The sequence below is a fragment of the Clinocottus analis genome, unplaced genomic scaffold (assembly GCF_023055335.1).
Source record: "Clinocottus analis isolate CAN_PGR_092001 unplaced genomic scaffold, fCliAna1.0.p SCAF_8, whole genome shotgun sequence".
Taxonomy (NCBI): Eukaryota; Metazoa; Chordata; class Actinopteri; order Perciformes; family Cottidae; genus Clinocottus; species Clinocottus analis.
The window spans coordinates 9,564,145-9,583,544 of record NW_027176240.1 but is presented as its reverse complement, the minus strand read 5'-3'; the positions used below and the strand labels follow the sequence as shown (position 1 = coordinate 9,583,544).

Sequence of the window (19,400 nt, the reverse complement as noted above, 5' to 3'; positions counted from 1 at the left end):
ATGATCATATTTTTATTCAGTATAGGAATAAGGAATATTACAGAATTTCAACAAAAACAGCAAAACATATTTTGTCACAAGTAGAAAATTTGGTTTATTTACGGTACATACATTGGGCAAAAATATTCTTTGAAAAAAAAGTGCCATTTTAAAGGCATTCAAACTTCAAGTTAACACTGTAAAAAAAAAGTGTTGCTCTGCAGAAGAGGAATTGTGGCAAATATCACACCATTATAGTCGATGATATAACAAGTTTGGATCTTGTTTTAGAGCAAAATGTTTGGTTACACAAATGTTAAATCACAGTAACCCTTTTATAATATGTTGAATGGTCCCTCTTGTATTATAAATAAGGGATTTTAATTTTTGAAGTGTTCCTTAAAAACAGACAGACACAAAACAACTGTGGTTCAATTTAAGCCCTAATTTATTTCCATAACTTGCACTTTTAATTTTCCTCATCAGGTGTGCAACCCACATAAGGCAATTGGTCGAGAGTCCTGACATGTTTCAATAATATATAATCGCACAGCACAAAAGGTAAATCTTTCATTAGCCTTGTCTTAGGGAGAGCTTATCTCTTTGTGTATTTCAAATGAATACAAAATAAATGTAAATATATATATCTATATCTTTCTTTTCAGGTGAAGTGAGAAGTCTGGTTCTATGCTTCAGTCTGAGGCGGCTTCGCTACTCAACCAGAGGTATACAATGTATTACACCAGAAAGTTAAAAAAAAAAAAAAAAAAACTCAATGGGTTTGAAAATATCCCAAAGTATAACACCTGTATTGTATTCACCCAGGGTTACTCGGGTGTGATAAATAAAGGGCAGTTCAATTGAGTGTGGAACGTCTTGGTGTTGGCCTTGAACACAGCAGCTTATGATTCAGTAAGACTAAAAATCTTACCAAAACATAAAGAAAACCGTAGCTTATAATAAACAGACAAAAATAAAGATGAAACTCCGCTCTTTATGGAATGAGACAAAGCAGTACTCATAGAAGTTAGAGCGAAAGGCCCTCAGTATTGCCTGTAGAGAAACATTCTTGTTACGAGTTTCAATAAAGCTTTCAAAGTGCCAAAAACAATTAATAAATAGCACATTAACAATAAGATATACAGTAAATTATTCTGTAATCACTGCTTTTACACACTGCTCACACAGACTTCTTCTGGTTGTCCTACTGCTGCCAAGAGAGACTTTTAATCCCAATTAGCATTTCATTCTCTTTGTGCCAGTTTTATATATTATGGTGAAAAGCTGTGCTTGCACATGTAGACAACTATTGGCTGTGAATAATAGTTGGTGAGGACACTTCAAAACTTAAAAAAGAGACCAACACATTTATGGAAAGTCTACAATTTTCAAAAGCCAATATTAGTCTTAGGAGGAGGTTTATCTTATATTCAGAAGCATGGGAATCACCCCTACCACCACTGAAATGCTGCTACGTTCCGTCTCGACACATAGGTATCAGTTTCAGAGCATGCGCCGAGTGTGACTCAGCCACTTTTGCAGTTGACTTCACCCGTCCGCTGCCTGCGTGCAGTGATAACTTCCTTCGACACCCTCTTGGGGTCCTTGGCCAAACCCAGGAAGCACATGGTGTCTATGAAGGCAGTGGTGAGATTCATCTTGAGGCCAAACTCACTCGTGGCGTAGTCAAACGGGAATGTGTGGTGGTAGTTGTGGAAGCCTTCCCCTAGAAACCAAAATGAAAGAAGTGTTTTGATAAATGTCAACAAGTTGAATCGCATAAATGAAGATATGCAAGCAACAATTATGTGGTTAATTTTCAATCGTTAAAACACATCACAGGATGAGAGCACAAAAGTAAATTATGGACCTTGTTTCGGGTAAATTGACAATCTTAAAAAGGCTGACTGACATGTGATTTACAAATTAATAAAAACCAGGCCATTAGATTTTTCTAGATAGTCTTTGCCATCATGGCAACTAAAGTTTGTTATGGTTAACGGTGCGGGCGTGCCCGTGGTCTTAAGAGATATGACACCTATACATCGCATGGGGCATTTCAGTAGATAACATCCATAACCACATCATCCGCTTAATCCGGGGCTCAGGTCGGGTGGCAGGAGGTCCAGCAGGCCAACCCAGGCTTCCCTCTCGCCCGCAACATTTACCAGCTCATTTCTGGGGAACCCTAAGGCGTGTCCTGGGTCTTCCCCGGGGCCTCCTACCAGTAAGACGTGCCTGGAAAACCTCTAACGGTAGGCGTCCAGGAGGCATCCTGATCAGATGCCCGTACTATCTCAGCTGACTCCTTTTGACACAAAAGGATTAGCGGCTCGACTCCAAGTTCCCTCCTGATGGTCCGAACTCCTTACCCCAAGTCTAAGACTGAGCGCGGCTACCCTAGGAAAAAACTCATTTTGGTCGCTTGTATCCGAGACCTCGTTCTTTCGGTCATGATCCAGAGTTTGTGACCAATGGAGTAACATGGGTAATACTGCAGGTACAGTTACAAGGTGAACTCTGGATAACTTATCGGGAAAAATGGAAACATGAGTCATCCAAACCTCCTGGGCCTGGTAGTAGAGAATCTATACGAGACTACTTTTGTGTGGATAAGCATTGGGGTAACTAACAGAAATTTTCAAAAGAGGAAAACGCTTCCAGGACAAAGGGGAACAATCTCTACTACTCTATTTAATAAGATTGTTTTACTACAGCTGCTCAATGTGCGTAGGAAAAATACAGTCACGTGGAAAAACTACTTAATATAGCACAGTAAGTGTGACTTTAAAAAAAAAGGTTAAAATGGACAATTGTTTCCAATGCCGGTATTTTCTCCATTTACTCTCATAGTTTAAAATGTAGTTTCACAAAATACAAACAAAAAATGCAACACAAATAACATGGGGCGGACGATGATAAATCTGGAAAGACTGCATGGATATACAATTGAAAGCAAAGGAATGTTGGCCAGAATTGTGCAGTCTTATGCAACCATTCGTTAGCTTGTGCATTTGATGCCGTTTTGCAGCAAACAATGGTCTTTGCTGTTTGCAGCAACACACCCCCATGGTGTCAGCCACCACAAATAAAGTCTTGACTTGTGGAAAACAATGATACTGAAATAAACCAGTGTCCAAATCTAAAACAAACACGTCTAAATACACAGATCAAAAGCAAAAAAACACCTCCGAAGTTCAAAGCTTAAACTGGCACAAAATAAACATCGACCCCTGGATTATCAGACTGTAGTAGTTCCACTACAGATGCCTGAGCCCACACTGGTTGACTTGACAAGACAAGCTTTCAACAAGTGATGTGAAGAGCATTCAAATATCCATCAGGCATATAAAGTATTCATGAAGTTTAAATACTTGTGTAGTCACAATACAGTGACGTGTTACTGTTTGACAAATGCATAATGAACAGGACGTTTTCTTACCGATGGCGCTGAGAGCAACCAGTCTGTTTTCCCTCGGGTTAATGGTCTTGTCATAAGGCCTGTTGCCCCAGATGTGTGCGGCGCTGTTGACCAGCCAGGTGGCGTTGAGCATCACAGCGTATCTTAGCATTCCAGGGACGAAGTATCCTACGGACAAGGACTCACCCCAAAAGTACCAGGGCACAAGCATGGGCACGCCAAAGCAGAGGATCACCACAGAGAGCTTGTAGTGCCTGAAATAAAAGAACAAACTGTCTCTCAGATCCCATCTCACTCAGAGACTTAAATAAATAAAATTATGTAAATTTCCTTTTTTTATTCAACTGACATTTAATATTGTGTGTGTCTCAAAGCAGATTGCGATAACGTATAAATTATATATAATTCCACAAATTAAGTGAAGGTAAAATAAATATTGCATCTTGTGGGAGTAATTGACACAATTTGATTGTTGAAAACATATAAATCTGTACCCATGCCAGGGTAAAGGGTCCCATAAAAAGGAGACAAATGTAATCCCACATCGTTGTCAGGGAAATTATTAACCTGTCAAGAGAAATTATTAACCTGTCAAAATAATCAACCCCTTTTGTTTGAGAGCAGAAGTGAAAATATAGGACTGTGTCCAGAAAAGTAGATAAATTGACAGTCGACACCAAAGGGCCGAGCTGTGACTCCATTATCAGTCCATCAAGGAGATCAAGTGTTATGATGACCAATATAACACAGATTACAACTTCCTGTACAACTTGGGCCGATGGGAAATACGAGATGCCTCTAAATACTGCTAGTCTGCATTAGTGCTATATTCCGTGCTATTGCAGCACGTAGTGCGATATTCACAAAGCTTACTTTGGTGAACAATGGTGTGAAGGCCCAGGTGATGCATAGTGTCTGACGAACGTTCAGTTCTCTCAAATTTCTAACTATTGAATCTTCTAATAGGTCGATCGTGAAGGTAGGGCGGATAGATCGCATGCCATGAACTTCTTTCTCTTTTTAAAAAAAACTTTGACAAAACGCAGCTCCCGGTGTGCAAATTAACAGGCTCGTTGGAAAGCGCTCGCGGCCACAGCACTGGTCAAATCGGACAGTTTTAGGCTGCCTTCAAAGTATACACAGGAAGTCTAAGAAAAAAAATTACTTCCTTTTAGTTCTGATCTTTTTTGTCTTATGGCTCTCCTAGTTCGGCACGTGTGAGGTCAATCAAAAGTGAAAAATAAATAAAGATTCATGCCATAAATGCAATACAACGCTTTTACTTTGAAGGTGATTTATGTACGTGCATGCACGCTTACGTAGCCTCGTCGACCAGCAGTGTTGACTACTGGCCTACTTGAGCCTGACGCGAAAGCACGTGTTGTAGTTTCTGTTCTCAACGTGCAGCTGTGTGGCCGCGTCGCCTCACAAAGTGCTCACAGGCGGTTAGTATACCGGCAGGCTCGCGCGCAGGCTCCGCGTCCAGATTGAACATTAGTCGCACATGAGCAAAGCTGCCGTTGATACCTGTCAGCTGTCCTTCACATCTCCACCTCATTCAACCAGACTTCAGTGCACTTGTTCAAGCCAACACAGACTGGACTTTTCTCACTGAGTAAGAAAAACTGAACTGAAAACATCAAAAGCACTTTATATTCATTTCTCTCTCTGGCTCTCATTTGACAGATGAGTTAAAGTACGTCCAGTCATCAATTCCCCTCAATTGTATTTCGCAAGTGAAAAATACTTTGACTGCAGACGCTTGACAAGGAGAGCAGCAGTAAAATAAGTTTTGGTAATGTTTGCTCACCGTCGCTGAAACATAACCACTTTATCGGCTTTCAGGTCCGACAGCTCCAGTTTTCTGCCCTTTTCAATGACGTCGGGATGTTTGCGAACCATGAGCCAACCAATGTGGGCGAAGAAGAACCCCCGCGTGGCATTGTGGGGGTCTGCGTCCGTCTCGGAGTACTTGTGGTGGACACGGTGGTCCCTCGCCCACTCGTATACATCATTCTGTTCCCAAAGATAGCGAGGATTATTTGAGGCGCACTTAGATATGCGTTGGAGCTTCAGATAATCAGATTACGGTCAGCAAAAACAGTGGCAACAAAACCATGAATGCACAGCACTCAAATTGCACAATTGTACGAAATCCTCATACTATAGCTACTTTATTTTTTCTGGTGTGATGAATATTAAGCATTAAAGTAGCTTTTTGATCTACTTCAAGCATGTTTCATGATATGTATATATACTTAGTGTCAAGGTTTTTCTTTCCAATTGCCTGATAGAAAAGTATCAACATCACACTTTTTGTTGTTTATTGGATAGATAATGGCCTGTTTGTACATCTATGCGTGAAATTAAAAGAAATATGTCCCCTTCAGCAGATGAATGTGAAACTAGTATGAAACTCACGCACACATCTGCACAGTGAAGCTAAAACAGTCAAGGGAAAACAGGCAAAACACATTTTTTTAGTTAAGGGAGAGTTAAAGATTAAGCAGCAGCTGCCAAGGAATACACATGGAAATAATGTGCTGCTGCAACAGCCAAATCTTCTCCTTTGTGGAACTCAAAAAAGGCGTGTCTTGCATTAAATTTAGTCCCGTTTTACCTGAAAGGCCATAGAGTTGGCGAGAGCGAGGAAGACTCTCAGAGGAAAAGAGGCCTTGTAGGATCTGTGACTCCATAATCTGTGTGCACCAGCAGTCACACCGAGAGCACTGATGAGGTAGCACACTGCAGCTGGAAGAAAGAAAGGTGGAAAGGACAGATATCTTAGGGGAAACTGTCACCACTACACTGAGATTAATTTTACACCCAGGAGAGTTGAGTCACTAGGACACCATGTTCTTTCCATTACACTCTGGCCTCTTTGTTCAGGGAAAAGTCATCTATGTGGGGAGATGAGGACAGTGGGAGCACGCAGGTCTGCCCTCAGTTGTGTTGTTCTAAAACTACTGAATGTGTTTCTATGTGAAGCCCAGACAAGACGACCCAGGATTTGAGACCCGGGGGCTTCTGACTGCCAAAGAGCATTCTGTTGTGGTGCCACACAGCTCACAAAGGGATGTCTATGGGAATGGTGATTGTGCTTTGTCTTCCCCGGTGAAATAATATGCAGCTCCGCATTGCAAAGATAGGGGCAAATTATGCAGTGCCAGAGTGGAAACAAAGTTAAGACTGTTTAGGAATTCAAATCATGCACATCAATAGTACATGTATAGGGGCAGACATTGTAATTATTCAGCTTACAGTGTGTCTTTCATCAGGGAAATTCATATACTTCTAATTTGGGCCATGCTAAACAAGCCCAGCTACTTTAAAATCAGCCACAGGGTTGAGCGCTCAGAGAGAGTTTAACATGCGTTTGGATTTGTAAAATAAAAATTACAAGGCCAGAGTGACTCATTGTCCATTACTCCCATAGGCATTGACCGGGCGGCCAGCATGTATTGTAGTTAGCAATGATAACACAACATCAGCACATTCTTTTCTCAGACTGTGGACCACAGGGTGAAAAAAAACCCACAACAAAATGTTCCCTACTACAGTAAATACTCACTCCATGCAAGAGTTGAAAACGAGGCAGAGGGAAGGAGAACCAGTCCATAAAGAGCCGCCAAATGAAGGAGGGACATCAGAACGATATTTTTCCAGACTAATATCGTCGGCGGTTTAGGACCCTCTTGTTCTTTATAGGTGTCGTCAAAAACATCCTCCACCGTCGATGTTTCTGCCATGGCACCTCGGATCTGTTGCTTGCCATCGTGAAGAGTCCTGGTTTCCGTTTCAGTCATTTTCTTTTTTCTCTCCGCTGAATGGGGTGTCTGAAGCGTTACTGCGCAGCAGGAAGAAGAAGAAAAAAATATATACGTTGCTCAGTTAAATGCGCTAGGCGGGATGACAAAAAATAAAGCAGAGAGAAGACGGTACGGCGGCTGGCTGCGTACACGGAGCAGTGTGCGGTTGAGTCTCCAGCAGCGCCGAGGGGGTCGCACAGTGGCAGAAAGCGTGGCGCTGTGGGTGCAGCGGCACAGTCCGGATGGGTTTGGTGGGTCGTTGCCGCTCTTACTGGTTCATAGCTCTTTCCAAACGGAATAAGGCAAGATAGCGGATGTCGCGCGCTCACACGTCATACCACTTCCCACCGCTATATAACGTTACCACTGGTGCCATGCACGTGATATGAAAGTCCGACACGACTATAAAAGACGACGCCGTTGCTGTGCGGGCGAGCCAAACGGCTGATGGCTCATGTTTCACTATTCACACACTGAACCCACGTTTCACCGGTTGCGTGCCCCATTTTATTGTCAGTGCCCAGCGCCGATTCTCGGTGTTTTTTTTTTGATTGATTTAAAAAATGCGTGCAGAGAAAAACAGGGTGCCACTCCTCTTTCACTGACCGACGGTCGGTGGCGACTTCTTCCCACGAAAAGTTGCAACGTAGTGTCACCGTAACTGAACCGGAAGGTGGACCCTTTATCGCCCTTAATTCACCTATGGGTGCCCCCGTGCCGTTGGGAGATGCCACAGGTGAAAGCCTCGGCACTTCGCTTCCGGCGAGACGTTGAACGTGTCTGGTTGCTCAGCTAGCAGGTTAGCTAAACGATGGGCGTGCTGGACAAAGTTTGTCCATTAATGATACCTTTTTTCATTTTTTTTCTTAAGTTAAATGAACATTCATACACGAAAGCCGTCCCGCTGCGGTGACGAGGAGATAAAAGTTATGACAGCATTGTCGTAAATTATCGAGTGGAAATCTGCCGGTCACAAAAAAAAAAACAGCTGCGACACCATTATTCAAATACCGCTCAATTTGCATGCGCCACTCGGCGCCTCTTCAGCAATGTCCTTTCGTGTTTGTTTCCCCTTACAATGGCTGCTTCGGTCGGGTGTACTCACCGTATGTTGGTGGTCGGCAGCCGCGTGTCGGTGTAGAGGAAGGCCGCCGAGCTGCAGGGGATCCGGGAGGTGGAAGAAGTAAAAGGCGAGTGACTGGAGCGATGATCCCCGGTGACTGAGGTCCTCTCTGCGATGCTGAGGTCGTTTTAAAGCAACTGGTCGACGAGGAACTTGATGCCACAGGCTCTGAATGCCCTATTGGCTGTTTGCTTACGTTACACACCCTCCGTTCTTTTTCCAACCATTAGAATGTCTGAAACATGTTTTTGCTTTTCAAATCAACCATTTGATCTATATGGCTTTTTATCTGATGATACAGTGCGATGTGTTGTACCTGGGTCAACTCACACCATTATGTCATACAGCAATGCTACAATCAAGAAATTTTTACATTTATATAACTATGCCTTGTATATCCCCCTCTGGCACTCTAAGTAGTGCAAATGAGTTTGTCAAGCTTCACTTAACAATTTCAAAGTCTAGTATTGTGAACTCTGGTCAAATATATCCCAACTTTTGGGAGATACATAGTTTTCCTGTAGACTTTGTTGGAAGAGATTTCCCTCAGATGTTGATATGAACTCTCAAAAAGTAGAGGATCTTATTGAAAAATATAAAAGTCTGTAAAACTTTGTGGCAAAGATGGGATTATTATATGCATTAGACATTGTTACTTTTCTCAAACGTGTACTTTTGGTGAATAAACCAGAAATGTGTAGTGTATAAAAAGAACATAAGCAGACATTAGTATATGAGAATAGTGAGCACATAGATGTATACCCCAGTACCCTGTCTGAGTGATACAAAAGGTACTTACACAAACACAAGCATTATCTTGCCATTACTTAACTCAAGAGATAACAGAACTCCCTATCTGAAAGGCAAGGCTGCCTTGTTGCAATGTATGACATCAACCACATAAACGGTGGTAACCCTCTTTGGGAAGATTTTGTAAGGTTATATTGTACTCATGATGTTATTGACCTTTAGTAAACTAGAACGAATGGGATGATTCCTAAAAGGATGACTCCGAATAAGTTGTAATGGCACCATCTGCTGCACAAATACAGCTACAACAAGGAAGAGAAGAACTAAAACCTACGACAGGAGGTGCACACAGTAATATGGACATCTAACACAATAAAATGAAATGCAATGTGATAGCCCAGCAACAAATGTTAACTTTGTAAAGCTTATAATGTGTAATAGATGCATTGACCTAACTCTAATGTCACCTTCCACCTGATGCTGTAAAGCACAATGTATTAAATGAAGTCCCCAAATTTCATGAACTAACCAGATTAATAAAGGTGTAAATTGTCTCCATGAACAGTAAAATCTGAATATGCTCACGCGGAAGTGCAGATTAGTTAATCTGCCGAAAAAAGAATGGTAGCCACATTTGTTGGCGCCAACTTCTCAAATGTGTGAACTCATTCTATATCAATGTAAAAGTATATATGAGTTTAGGATTGTTGGTTTGTGCAAAACAAGCAACACCTTACACTCTATTTTATAATATGTTACACTGCAAAAGACTAAAAAGAACCATTTGTTGCAGCACTAAAATAAAGCCTTGAACGGAGATTTACAACCATGTGGGTAAACCGTGCGTGTAAAATAATCCATTGTCATTTGTCATACATCTTTATTTTATGCCCAATTAGCTTTTCGAAACGCAACCTGAGTTGTTGAAAACTTGAAGCCCTCCAATGAACAAAACAAATCTGCTACCTTTCAAAAAGAAGCACCACTTCACAGTGAGGAGTATGTGGGAACATGTCCACAGGCACAGCCAGAGTTGGAGAAAACGCATCTCCTGTGAGTTTCTTCTGGGGGTCAGGGGCACAGCAAAGCTCCCTGAAGTTCCTCATGGCCTCCCCACCCGGTTTACAGGAAACATAGACCAGCCTGCGGATGGTAGGTTGGTTTCTCAAAGCTCGGACCACTCTGTAGTGCAGCCCAGCTCGAGCAGGGTTAACCACAGCTGCAACATGACCTCCTCCACCTGCGGAGCTCAACTGGGAAATAACACCAGGAAGCGCCACCTCTGCCTTCCCGGAGATAAACTCACAGTTACGCACTTGGTTGAGAGCTGCGTTGTGTCGAGCATCTTCCACTGCCTGTTCGATGAGCTCTATACCAATAATTCGGTCTACTCTGGGCGACATGGTGATGCCGATGGTTCCCGTCCCACAGCACACGTCCAAGAGAGTACCACCAACTTTTGTTCCTCCTCCACCAGCCTCAGGGTTTGGGAAGCACAGGTGTCCCACTGTGCTATACAGCACCTCAGCAGCTGTCTGGTTCACCTGGAAAAAGGCATCAGCAGAAATGCGGAATTTGTAGCCCAGCACCTATGAATGGCAAAACAAAAACAATTTTTACAAAAACATAGGCATACACAGAGTTTGTGGTACCACTTTCCTTCGTCTATTTTCATCACAACTATTATCATGTATGAAAGATGCTGTAGGGTACAGTGTTTCTGGAAATTGATCCATATTTATAAATACAATTCAGGGTATACTGTATTTTAAACCTTTAGTTACTTTCTGAATTTAGATTGGTAATTTTAATCTACTAATACATTAAGATATATTATTACAGGTAAGGCTACTGAGCGTACGTGAAATAATTACACCCAACCTTTATCTGTTGTACATTATATTCATACTTATAATCCAGGAATATAGTTGATTATCTGGGCCATTCTCTAAATATTGGTACATTAAGTATATTTAAATGCTAATACCTTTGTACTATTATTTAATTGCAAAAGGTAAGGACTTTGACTTGTAATGAATTATTTCTACACTTTAGAATCATTAATTTCACTTTGTTAAAACATCCAAATACTTCCTCCACTACTGCTCATCTGTGCTGCTTCCATTTTGACATTTTTTGTTAAAATCTGTCTCTCCCCAGTCACCAAACGTTCTGGTAGTATAAAGTTTAATCACTGGAGTACTCTAGTACCGAATTATCTTCATGGCTGATAATTGACAGATTTTGAGAAAAGGGTTCTCCCAAATTTGCCATTTAATAAAACCATGAATTAAAGATACATTGAATGAATCACTATGTAAAAAACAACATGTAGTTGCAGTGAGATTAACTTGTGTAAGAAGGTAAAGCTATATTTAGCACCTGAATTGTAATTAAGACAAAAAAATAAAATGTATACTAACAATTTGACTGTACTTCAAACACAATTTTAAAGGTTACAATGCTGGTATGTTGCAAAGTTTGGTATGCCATGTCAAAGTTCCTTACATTAATATTGCCCAGGTGTGTATTACCTCCTCGTATATGTGTGCCTGACCATGCAGGAGCTGGTAGGGGGATTCCTCGTGAGTGCAGCGAGTCATGTTGCTCTCCTGGAAAAGCAGAGAGTCCAACTGACAGATCGATCCTGGCCCCAGTGTGAAGTAGTCCACCAGGTCGGCCTTGTGGACTGCCACCTCCTCTCGGGTGAGCGCCTGTGGATGAAAGTACACTATAGCCATGGTGCGACCCTCTGTGTTGGTCCTCACTGTGAGCTCTCTCCAGTGACCCCCATCCCGGAACAGCAGGCAAGGCTCCAGGGCAGAGAGGCGGATGAATTCCTGATAACACCTGGCCAACAGTTTGTGCTTCTCCGGCATGTTGAGCAGGTGGTCCCCGTTGACGCAGACTCTGTTTCTCTCCCTGCCCGTGCACACATAAAAACCAACTGTCTTTGGATTTCCATCCACTCCTCTGTTAACGGAGAACGTGGACTTGTTGCGGTAGCCATCCCTAACTGGCGATGGCAGAACAGACAAGACAGGGAAGCCAGGTTTACTTCTGACAAGTGATGATTGTGATTGTAAGTCACCTGTAAGGTGCATGGAGAGCTGAGACAGTATCCTTTCCTGGTGTTTTTGCTTGAACTCCAATTGCTCATCATAACTCAGCCTCCACAGAGGAGTGACCACATCAGCCAGCCTTTCCTCCCAGGACAGATGTCTTGCACGGGGAGGTTTCTTTTGACTTTTTCTCCCTTGTTTCTTCGATGATGGTAATCTTTGCCCATCTGAGACAGTGTCATTAGTTGAAAACAACAGACGTGTTCGCCTCACTGTAACGTCACACAGAATATTACGTTTGACAAATATAACTGACCTGCTGTGCGAAGCTGCTAAAGCCATGTCCACATTCAAAAAAGTCGCTGTAATGGCGGATGGTTCTGAAAGTGTCAGCCAAAAGAAAATAAGAGCAGCTATACATATATACAATGAACACCACCGACTTTACGTATCAGAGTATAAAACACTACTTTCTGTCGGGTGTACGAAGGACATGCTGGCGGGTGCTCTCAGTCGTTACGTCCTATTTGAGAGCGACATCGCTTCGATACGTCATCTCCGTGCGTCCCGGGGCAAGTAAACATTTCCGCTGTGTCGCGATGGACTCAAACAAGGACGAAGCGGAGCGGTGCATTAAAATAGCCCGAATTGCAGTCAACAACAACCAGCCGGACAAAGCCAGGAAGTTTCTGGAGAAAGCGCAGCGCCTGTTTCCGACAGAACAGGCGAAAAGTACGTCGAACAAACACCTGTTTCGGGGGAGATTTCATGTCGTTTGGTGGGCCATCGCTGTAAAGACCATATCAGCTAACGTTAGCATAACCATCTTAACGTTACACCAGCTGCTCCAAGCCGACACTGGTATTTGTAGTTTTCAGGCCCCCCCTACCCGCATTTTCTGCAACGTATTTGGTTACTTGACGTCTTAAATTGGTGCTTATTCACAGTTCGCGTGTACAACGCTGACGTCACAGTGCTAACCGTTAGCTCACTAAGCTAATATATTATCTGACCGTGAGAGGAGGATTTCATCGTTGAATAATATGATTCAACTTCTCCACAGACTTATTGGAGTTGTTAGCGCAAAACAGGAAGCCTCCTGATGAGAATGGCGGTCCTGTGAACGGAGACGAACCCGGCATGAGACACCGCGGCCACGGACAAGAGCCCAACGTGTCTGCACAGGGGGCCACGGACTCGGGGAAACCTTTCACCGCAGATCAGCTGGAGGCTGTCAGAAAGTCAGTGCACGTGTGAATCTGTTCATTTGGCCCATTAATACCGCGGTGCAACAAACACAATGAAGATACCGCTACATGTTTTAGTCGGTACCATATCAATCAATATTGTAACATTTTGGTGCGGTATATAGTCAAGCATATTCTATCTTTTTTTTCGGTGTAGGGAAGGTGGTTTTGGGAAAGATATACAGAAATTACTGACTGTGTAATTACCGAGTAGTTTGTAGCAATTATTTACATCTTACTCTGCTGGAAAATACAACATTGTAGTCTGCATTACAATAATATGTTAACAACAAACTAATGTAATATTTTTTCTAAAGTTGAATTGAATGTTTTTAATAGATTCAAAAACAAGCATTTTAGTATCAACAGTGATATGAGAATATTCCAAACTGGCAAAATGGAGTGCACAGAAGTGAGTTTTTCTTTTTGTGTGCTGACCATTCATTGTGAGACTTTAGTTGTTTTAGAGAGCGATCCATATTCTCAGAAATACTCTTTACGAATTTACCAATTGAATAAAGTCTACATTTTGTTTGTTTCTACAATGAAAGGGGTTTGTTTATGTTGATGCTGTTACTGTAATGAGATATTTGATGTCACATTATTATCCCAGGAGATATTTGTATATGTTGTGATTCCCGTTTATTTCCTCTCAATCTGCTAACTGTCTCTGGTTGTTTTTGTCGTTGTTTTTTTACTGCAGGATTAAGAGCTGTAAAGATTATTACCAAATTCTTGCTGTTGAAAAGACGGCCTCTGAGGAGGATCTTAAAAAAGCTTACAGGAAGCTGGCTCTAAAATTTCACCCAGATAAAAATCATGCACCTGGAGCCACGGAGGCTTTTAAAGGTACATTTAAAGTCAACTCCAGTGCTGTTCTACGGAGGACATATAAATGTAAGCTTACTAAATGCAAAATATATTGTGGCTTTTTTGTGTGTGTCTTTCAGCTATCGGTAATGCCTATGCTGTACTGAGTAACACTGAGAAACGAAAGCAGTATGACCAGTATGGAGAGGAAAAGTCACACCCAAGCAGGCAGAGGCAACATCGCGATTTTGAAGCTGACATCTCACCTGAGGACCTCTTCAACATGTTCTTTGGTGGAGGCTTCCCATCGAGTAAGTAGAAGGTGGATTAATGCAGGCTTAGTCAGGATGTTGTATGTTTGTTCAGTGCTATAGAGGCCCAAGAGTCTTCTTTGCTTCATTACTATGTTCTGCATAACCTGAGTGTTGATTATGATAGTGGTTTTGTGTGTTGTGTGCTGTTGACTCTTCTCATGTTAAACATCAATATCTGGCTGGAGTCAATGAGATAGAGCTGTCTAACTGGCTGTGCAGCCATGTAAATCTCTTTTTGGTGGTTTTTTTGCCAAAGCAAAAACCCTCTGGCAGATTCCAGTGCGAAGCCAGGCTAAGCACAACTTTATTTTGCTAGATTCTCATCATAAATATGCTACTTTTCTTAACTTTTTTTCAGGTAACGTACACGTTTACAGAAATGGAAGAATGCACTTTGCACACCATAATAGGCCAGAAAGACGAGAACAGCAGAGAGAGGTAAGTCCTGTTTATCATACTGTAATAACACTTGCTTTTGCTACTAGCTGAACAGCTCTACTTTATGCTCTGCAAGGAAACTCATGAAATTTTTTATTTTGTTTTGTCTCTGAACAGGGAGGTCTGGCTCTGTTTGTCCAGCTGATGCCCATCTTAATCCTCATCATTGTTTCTGCTCTTAGCCAGATGATGGTCACCCAGCCTCCCTACAGCCTTAGCTACCGCCCGTAAGTGTTTAACAGCACTGAGAGGTTTCAGAGGCTGTGTAAAATGTCTCATCTGTCTCCCTCTGTTCTTTTGTCTTGTCTGTACATCAGGTCAGCTGGACATATTCACAAAAGGCATACATCAAACCTGAAGGTGCTTTTCTATGTCGGAGATCGCTTCAATGACGAATATTCGGGGAATAATCTGAAGAATGTTGAGAGAAGTGTAGAAGAAGACTACATCTCCAACCTTAGAAACAACTGTTGGAAGGAGAAGCAACAGAGTAAGTTTGTAGTAGGGCTGTATTACCCGACAGTTATTGTAATTATTGATTAATCTGGTAGTTATTTTCACAATGAATCAGTTGATTGTGAATTAACTAGTATAACTTAATGTACAGTATGCCACCTTGATTTTAAGTTTGGTGTGTTCTTAGTTTATTGATGAAATTAAATCACATGGTTTGAGTGAATTACAAAGGATTAACTTAACATGTGTATTTTATTTAAGTTGATTGTGGATGTAGCCTGCGAACTAGTGTACTGACATGTTCTCTTGTTGTACTTTCAGAGGAAGGCTTGCTGTATCGTGCTCGTTACTTTGGGGATTCTGAGTTGTACCAAAGGGCACAGAGAATGGGGACTCCCAGCTGTTCCAGACTATCTGAGATTCAGGTTTTATTGGATGGCTAGAAACCACTTACGCACATATGGGTAAGTTACCACAACCATTACAGTGACATTACAGTAAAATGGCCACTGTATTTATTTATAGTTAAGGAAGGGTGCTGTATATTTAGATGAGCCGAAAGCAGCTATCCAATGCAAGTATCATGGGATTAAGGATGTTACCACACATCCTTAGAAGGACTTATGTGAACTCATAAATGCAGTACATGAACTGCCAAACTCCAGTATTTTGCATGTTATTATGCTACTATTTACACACTCTTCATTACAGTTGACAGTTTTCCAAAGAATACCAAATGTTTTTGTATTGACTCCAAACTTCACGGCTATTGTCGCAATTATTTTAAATTTTAACTACTTGCCTCCAATATGCAATCATCACAGCAAGCATTTAATCAATTTAATTTTGGTTAATTTACTTGTTGACATGTGGTAATGCAGTCGCAAGCAAGCCGCCACTGACACCTGATATTTAAGAATCAGCTATGTTGTCTCAGATGTCAGCGTTTCCCATAAGCACTTTAATGCACCAGCACCAAAAATGGGTTCTGCTCACAGCAGCATTACCATGTGGTCGCATAACTTTGACAAATAAAAAAGCCATCAATAAAGGCAACTTAATAGTCACTTTGATGGATTAGCTGGCTTGAGCAAAGGTTGAGTCTCTGTAAGTTGGTTTAATACTGAAATAAACAAAGACCTATTACTGCCTACAAGGTGAGAAATATGTCTTTTTTTTTTTCTTTTTTTTTTACATATTGTGTGATTTGAAGAAATAGTGCACAGCTGTGTAAGACTTGAAATTGCCTTAAATGGGCAAAAATGTCAGCGTGCTCAATTTCTTCTTGCAGCATTTTCACTGATACTGAGCATTGCACAAGTGATAATAACTGTTCTGTGAAGATGTTTGTTGTGTTTGCATGGAAAGAAATCTAATCAGAGTTCATCCTAGAGGGACCGCTGCATCGCTATCTATCAGCAGTGATCTTTTTTCTTTTTTGCAGGTTCGTCGGTACTTGAATCTAATTAGAAGAAATCGGTCGGAGCCCTCTGAAATTGGAGTATATTTCTGCAGCAAACCAAGAGAATCAAAAATGCCTTACGTGCAGTGGGCAGCAGACCTCATCAGGGAACCTCTCTGCAACTTGGTGTAGATTGACTTCCTGTAGAACTGTGCGAAACTTTGAGTTGACTGCTGACATTTTCTTACTCTAGTGTCTTCAGTATGGTGAGAGTCCGCTGGGTGTCACGGTGGAAAGTAAGAGCATAATTGTCTATTTGAATGGTAAACAAAGCTGCTAAGATTAGCTTTCTCTGTCCCCGTCTTTTTTGTTTTCCTTAACCATTTTGAGAAACCTCATGGCCTTCTCATAGACAAACGTCTGAGCCACTCACAAGGAAAGTGTGTAATTTTTATAGTTCTTAACCAATGTAAATATTCATTTTACTTTTAACAATGCCGGGTTTATTGCAGTTAATATCATTTATACTGTTATTTTGTGGATTTGCTTGTAGCCTGTTGGATCATAAGTATTGAAAATTGTTGCACAAATAAAAGTAAACCATATTTATTAAATTAACATGCTAAAATTGTATAAAGGTTTCTTTGAATTAAATTGGTCCTATAATTAACGAGTGCATATTTTCTCTTTTAAACAAGACTAAGAGTCAACAGCCATGCTGGCGGTCCAGTGAGGCTGTACTTAGGGACAGCAGTGCTTTAAGCTAAATGTAAAGTTGACATTCAAACATGCTCGCTGACTGTTCACATCAAACAGATATAATGGCATTTTGACCAATAATTGTTGATGTTTTACTTTAACCTCATATTTGACCTAACAATGACACTACATGATATGTTAATCGCCGAAGTTCTTTAGGATTCATCTTTTAGGAACCATGAATATTTTTAATTGCAGTCTATATCATTTTTGTTGACATATTTCAGTCTGGTCCAAAGGGGTGAACCAACAGACAGATTTTGCCATCCTTAATGTGACACTGTTGGTTACACATATATACACACATAATTAATTAAAAATGTTTTTATTTGTTCAGGTTCTTTCAGTTGAAAATACAAAACACATGTTACAGGTCATATTTGACTTTCAAATACATAAGTTGTTTCTTTAAGAGTGTGACTTTACTTTCATAGGAAAGTAACTGACACATGTTCGAACATGAATCTTTCACAGGTGTGCAGCTGCCATGAGTCATACTTTGGTTCCAGCAAAAGCTTGATATAAAATGTATAAGATATTGTCTTAAGACAATACTTAACCCACCATCCTCCTTCCACAGTAGGCCTACGTGAAAATTCATGTTCAGCTAACCAAGGAAATGAGCGCTTGCTCAGCAGCACTCCTCAATCAGCAGTTCCCCTGAACAATACAGTTTCCTCTTGACAGCCCTAAAGCTAGTACTAAACCTCAGGGTGTCTTTGTGCCTTGCAGATGTCTCTGGTGAGTTGCTACCCTTGAAGAGCTTCTGAACCTTTGGCCACAGTCCGCTGGACTCAAGCCTCAGCACCAGGGTCACATGGAAGGTTGAGACCAGGGTGGCATCTACTGCTATTTGGTCTACAGTCGATAGGGAGTCCTGGTCCCCTCTGTCCACACAAAGGTCTATAAGAGCTCCCCTGAGACCGCAAGGCTCGCTAACGGCCAGGTGCAGCAGTTTTTGGCTGATATTGTGTAGTAGATAGTCAGGTAAGATGAGTTTGGAGCAGCCCAAGATTTTTGCGGCGTTGTTGAGACTTTGTGTTATTTTTGCTACAACCTCAGCAGACAGGGCTTCCTCCAGGGGATAACAGAAGAAACTGCTGTCCAATTCTGACAGGGAAATGTCTGCCACAGAGCCTAAAACCAAAAAATACAGGTTAAAGTCTTGTCTGGTAGTGCAGGACTCAGTAAAAGGAGGCCTCTGCCCCCTTAACACTTTTCTTCTTTGTCACTTCATGCTACTTCCTTTAACTATTGTGCAAGTCAACTAAAATAAACAAAATTACATATTGTTACAATTGAAATGCACACAATGGAGCCTCCACACAAAAGCCTGCAACGCTCACCAGTTTCACTTCTGCTCCACTGATGGTCAGCTGTGATCGTCTGACCCTTCAGCTCCGTCAGCCTCTGCAGCAGACTGCCCCAGGACAGGCGCTTTGAACCCCTGTCCTCCGCTGGAGAAGGAGGAAAGCTGCCATCCGGGGAGTGATTGCAAGAAAAAGACATATTTACAAACAAAGAAGGGATCCTATTCTAAAAAAAAAACTAAAAAGAACAATTGCTATGGTATCTCCAACTGTTGGTCTCCCCTCATGAAGCACATCAGCTGGAAAACACACTGCAACAATGGAACAAAGAGTTATATACCAGCCAGATGCCTCGCCCTCTTTATTTATTAACCAATGAGCTCTCAGCTCACGTATTCAGCTCTCTGTCCTCCCTAGTAACATTTTTGGTCCCTTTGATGAGGCAAAGGCCAGCGCCACCTGACCCTCCAGACGTCAGACCCCCAACCAAACTTGTATTTACAACTTTGTTTTTCTACGA

General features: G+C 41.6%; 4 protein-coding genes across 5 annotated transcripts; 1 reads left to right on the top strand and 3 right to left on the bottom strand.

The window, feature by feature from the left end:
- Positions 1-1,380: 1,380 nt before the first annotated feature.
- scdb (stearoyl-CoA desaturase b) lies at positions 1,381-8,492 on the bottom strand. Of its 2 annotated transcripts, none has more exons than XM_068567853.1 (6): positions 8,315-8,492; positions 6,972-7,247; positions 6,021-6,151; positions 5,211-5,416; positions 3,422-3,654; positions 1,381-1,705 (listed from the first exon to the last, which is right to left on the bottom strand). In XM_068567853.1, the coding sequence occupies exons 2-6, from the start codon at positions 7,204-7,206 to the stop codon at positions 1,506-1,508; spliced, it is 1,005 nt and encodes a 334-aa protein (XP_068423954.1). In that variant the 5' UTR covers positions 7,207-7,247; positions 8,315-8,492; the 3' UTR covers positions 1,381-1,505. The 2 variants fall into 2 exon arrangements, with proteins under 2 accessions (XP_068423954.1, XP_068423955.1); XM_068567854.1 differs by lacking the exon at positions 8,315-8,492 and adding an exon at positions 7,360-7,604.
- A 1,467-nt stretch (positions 8,493-9,959) lies between these two features.
- trmt2b (tRNA methyltransferase 2 homolog B) lies at positions 9,960-12,674 on the bottom strand. Its single transcript, XM_068568411.1, has 2 exons — positions 11,617-12,674; positions 9,960-10,671 (listed from the first exon to the last, which is right to left on the bottom strand). The coding sequence occupies exons 1-2, from the start codon at positions 12,484-12,486 to the stop codon at positions 10,045-10,047; spliced, it is 1,497 nt and encodes a 498-aa protein (XP_068424512.1). The 5' UTR covers positions 12,487-12,674; the 3' UTR covers positions 9,960-10,044.
- A 42-nt stretch (positions 12,675-12,716) lies between these two features.
- Positions 12,717-17,429, top strand: dnajb12a (DnaJ heat shock protein family (Hsp40) member B12a). The gene is made up of 9 exons (XM_068568412.1): positions 12,717-12,876; positions 13,208-13,385; positions 14,095-14,240; positions 14,342-14,512; positions 14,874-14,953; positions 15,071-15,180; positions 15,271-15,443; positions 15,731-15,873; positions 16,854-17,429. The coding sequence occupies exons 1-8, from the start codon at positions 12,744-12,746 to the stop codon at positions 15,850-15,852; spliced, it is 1,113 nt and encodes a 370-aa protein (XP_068424513.1). The 5' UTR covers positions 12,717-12,743; the 3' UTR covers positions 15,853-15,873; positions 16,854-17,429.
- Positions 17,430-17,908: 479 nt separating this feature from the next.
- Positions 17,909-19,169, bottom strand: LOC137780105 (DNA damage-inducible transcript 4 protein-like). Its single transcript, XM_068568446.1, has 2 exons — positions 18,917-19,169; positions 17,909-18,707 (listed from the first exon to the last, which is right to left on the bottom strand). Exons 1-2 carry the CDS (start codon positions 19,077-19,079, stop codon positions 18,202-18,204), a joined length of 669 nt encoding a protein of 222 aa, XP_068424547.1. The 5' UTR covers positions 19,080-19,169; the 3' UTR covers positions 17,909-18,201.
- Between the last annotated feature and the right edge of the window lie 231 nt (positions 19,170-19,400).

Bases quoted from the DNA above. Each gene is read 5' to 3' on its own strand.
- dnajb12a (XM_068568412.1), top strand. From the start codon at position 12,744: ATGGACTCAAACAAGGACGAAGCGGAGCGGTGCATTAAAATAGCCCGA. The intron at 12,877-13,207 runs GTACGTCGAACA...ACTTCTCCACAG, and splicing joins TCCGACAGAACAGGCGAAAA to ACTTATTGGAGTTGTTAGCG. The intron at 13,386-14,094 runs GTCAGTGCACGT...TTTTTACTGCAG, and splicing joins CAGCTGGAGGCTGTCAGAAA to GATTAAGAGCTGTAAAGATT.
- scdb (XM_068567853.1), bottom strand. From the start codon at position 7,206: ATGACTGAAACGGAAACCAGGACTCTTCACGATGGCAAGCAACAGATC. The intron at 5,417-6,020 runs GTAAAACGGGAC...CTTTGGGAACAG, and splicing joins CCAACTCTATGGCCTTTCAG to AATGATGTATACGAGTGGGC. The intron at 3,655-5,210 runs GTGAGCAAACAT...CTTTTATTTCAG, and splicing joins GTGGTTATGTTTCAGCGACG to GCACTACAAGCTCTCTGTGG.
- trmt2b (XM_068568411.1), bottom strand. From the start codon at position 12,486: ATGGCTTTAGCAGCTTCGCACAGCAGGTCAGTTATATTTGTCAAACGT. The intron at 10,672-11,616 runs GTAATACACACC...TGCCATTCATAG, and splicing joins AGGCACACATATACGAGGAG to GTGCTGGGCTACAAATTCCG.
- LOC137780105 (XM_068568446.1), bottom strand. From the start codon at position 19,079: ATGTCTTTTTCTTGCAATCACTCCCCGGATGGCAGCTTTCCTCCTTCT. The intron at 18,708-18,916 runs GTGAGCGTTGCA...TTTTGGTTTTAG, and splicing joins GTGGAGCAGAAGTGAAACTG to GCTCTGTGGCAGACATTTCC.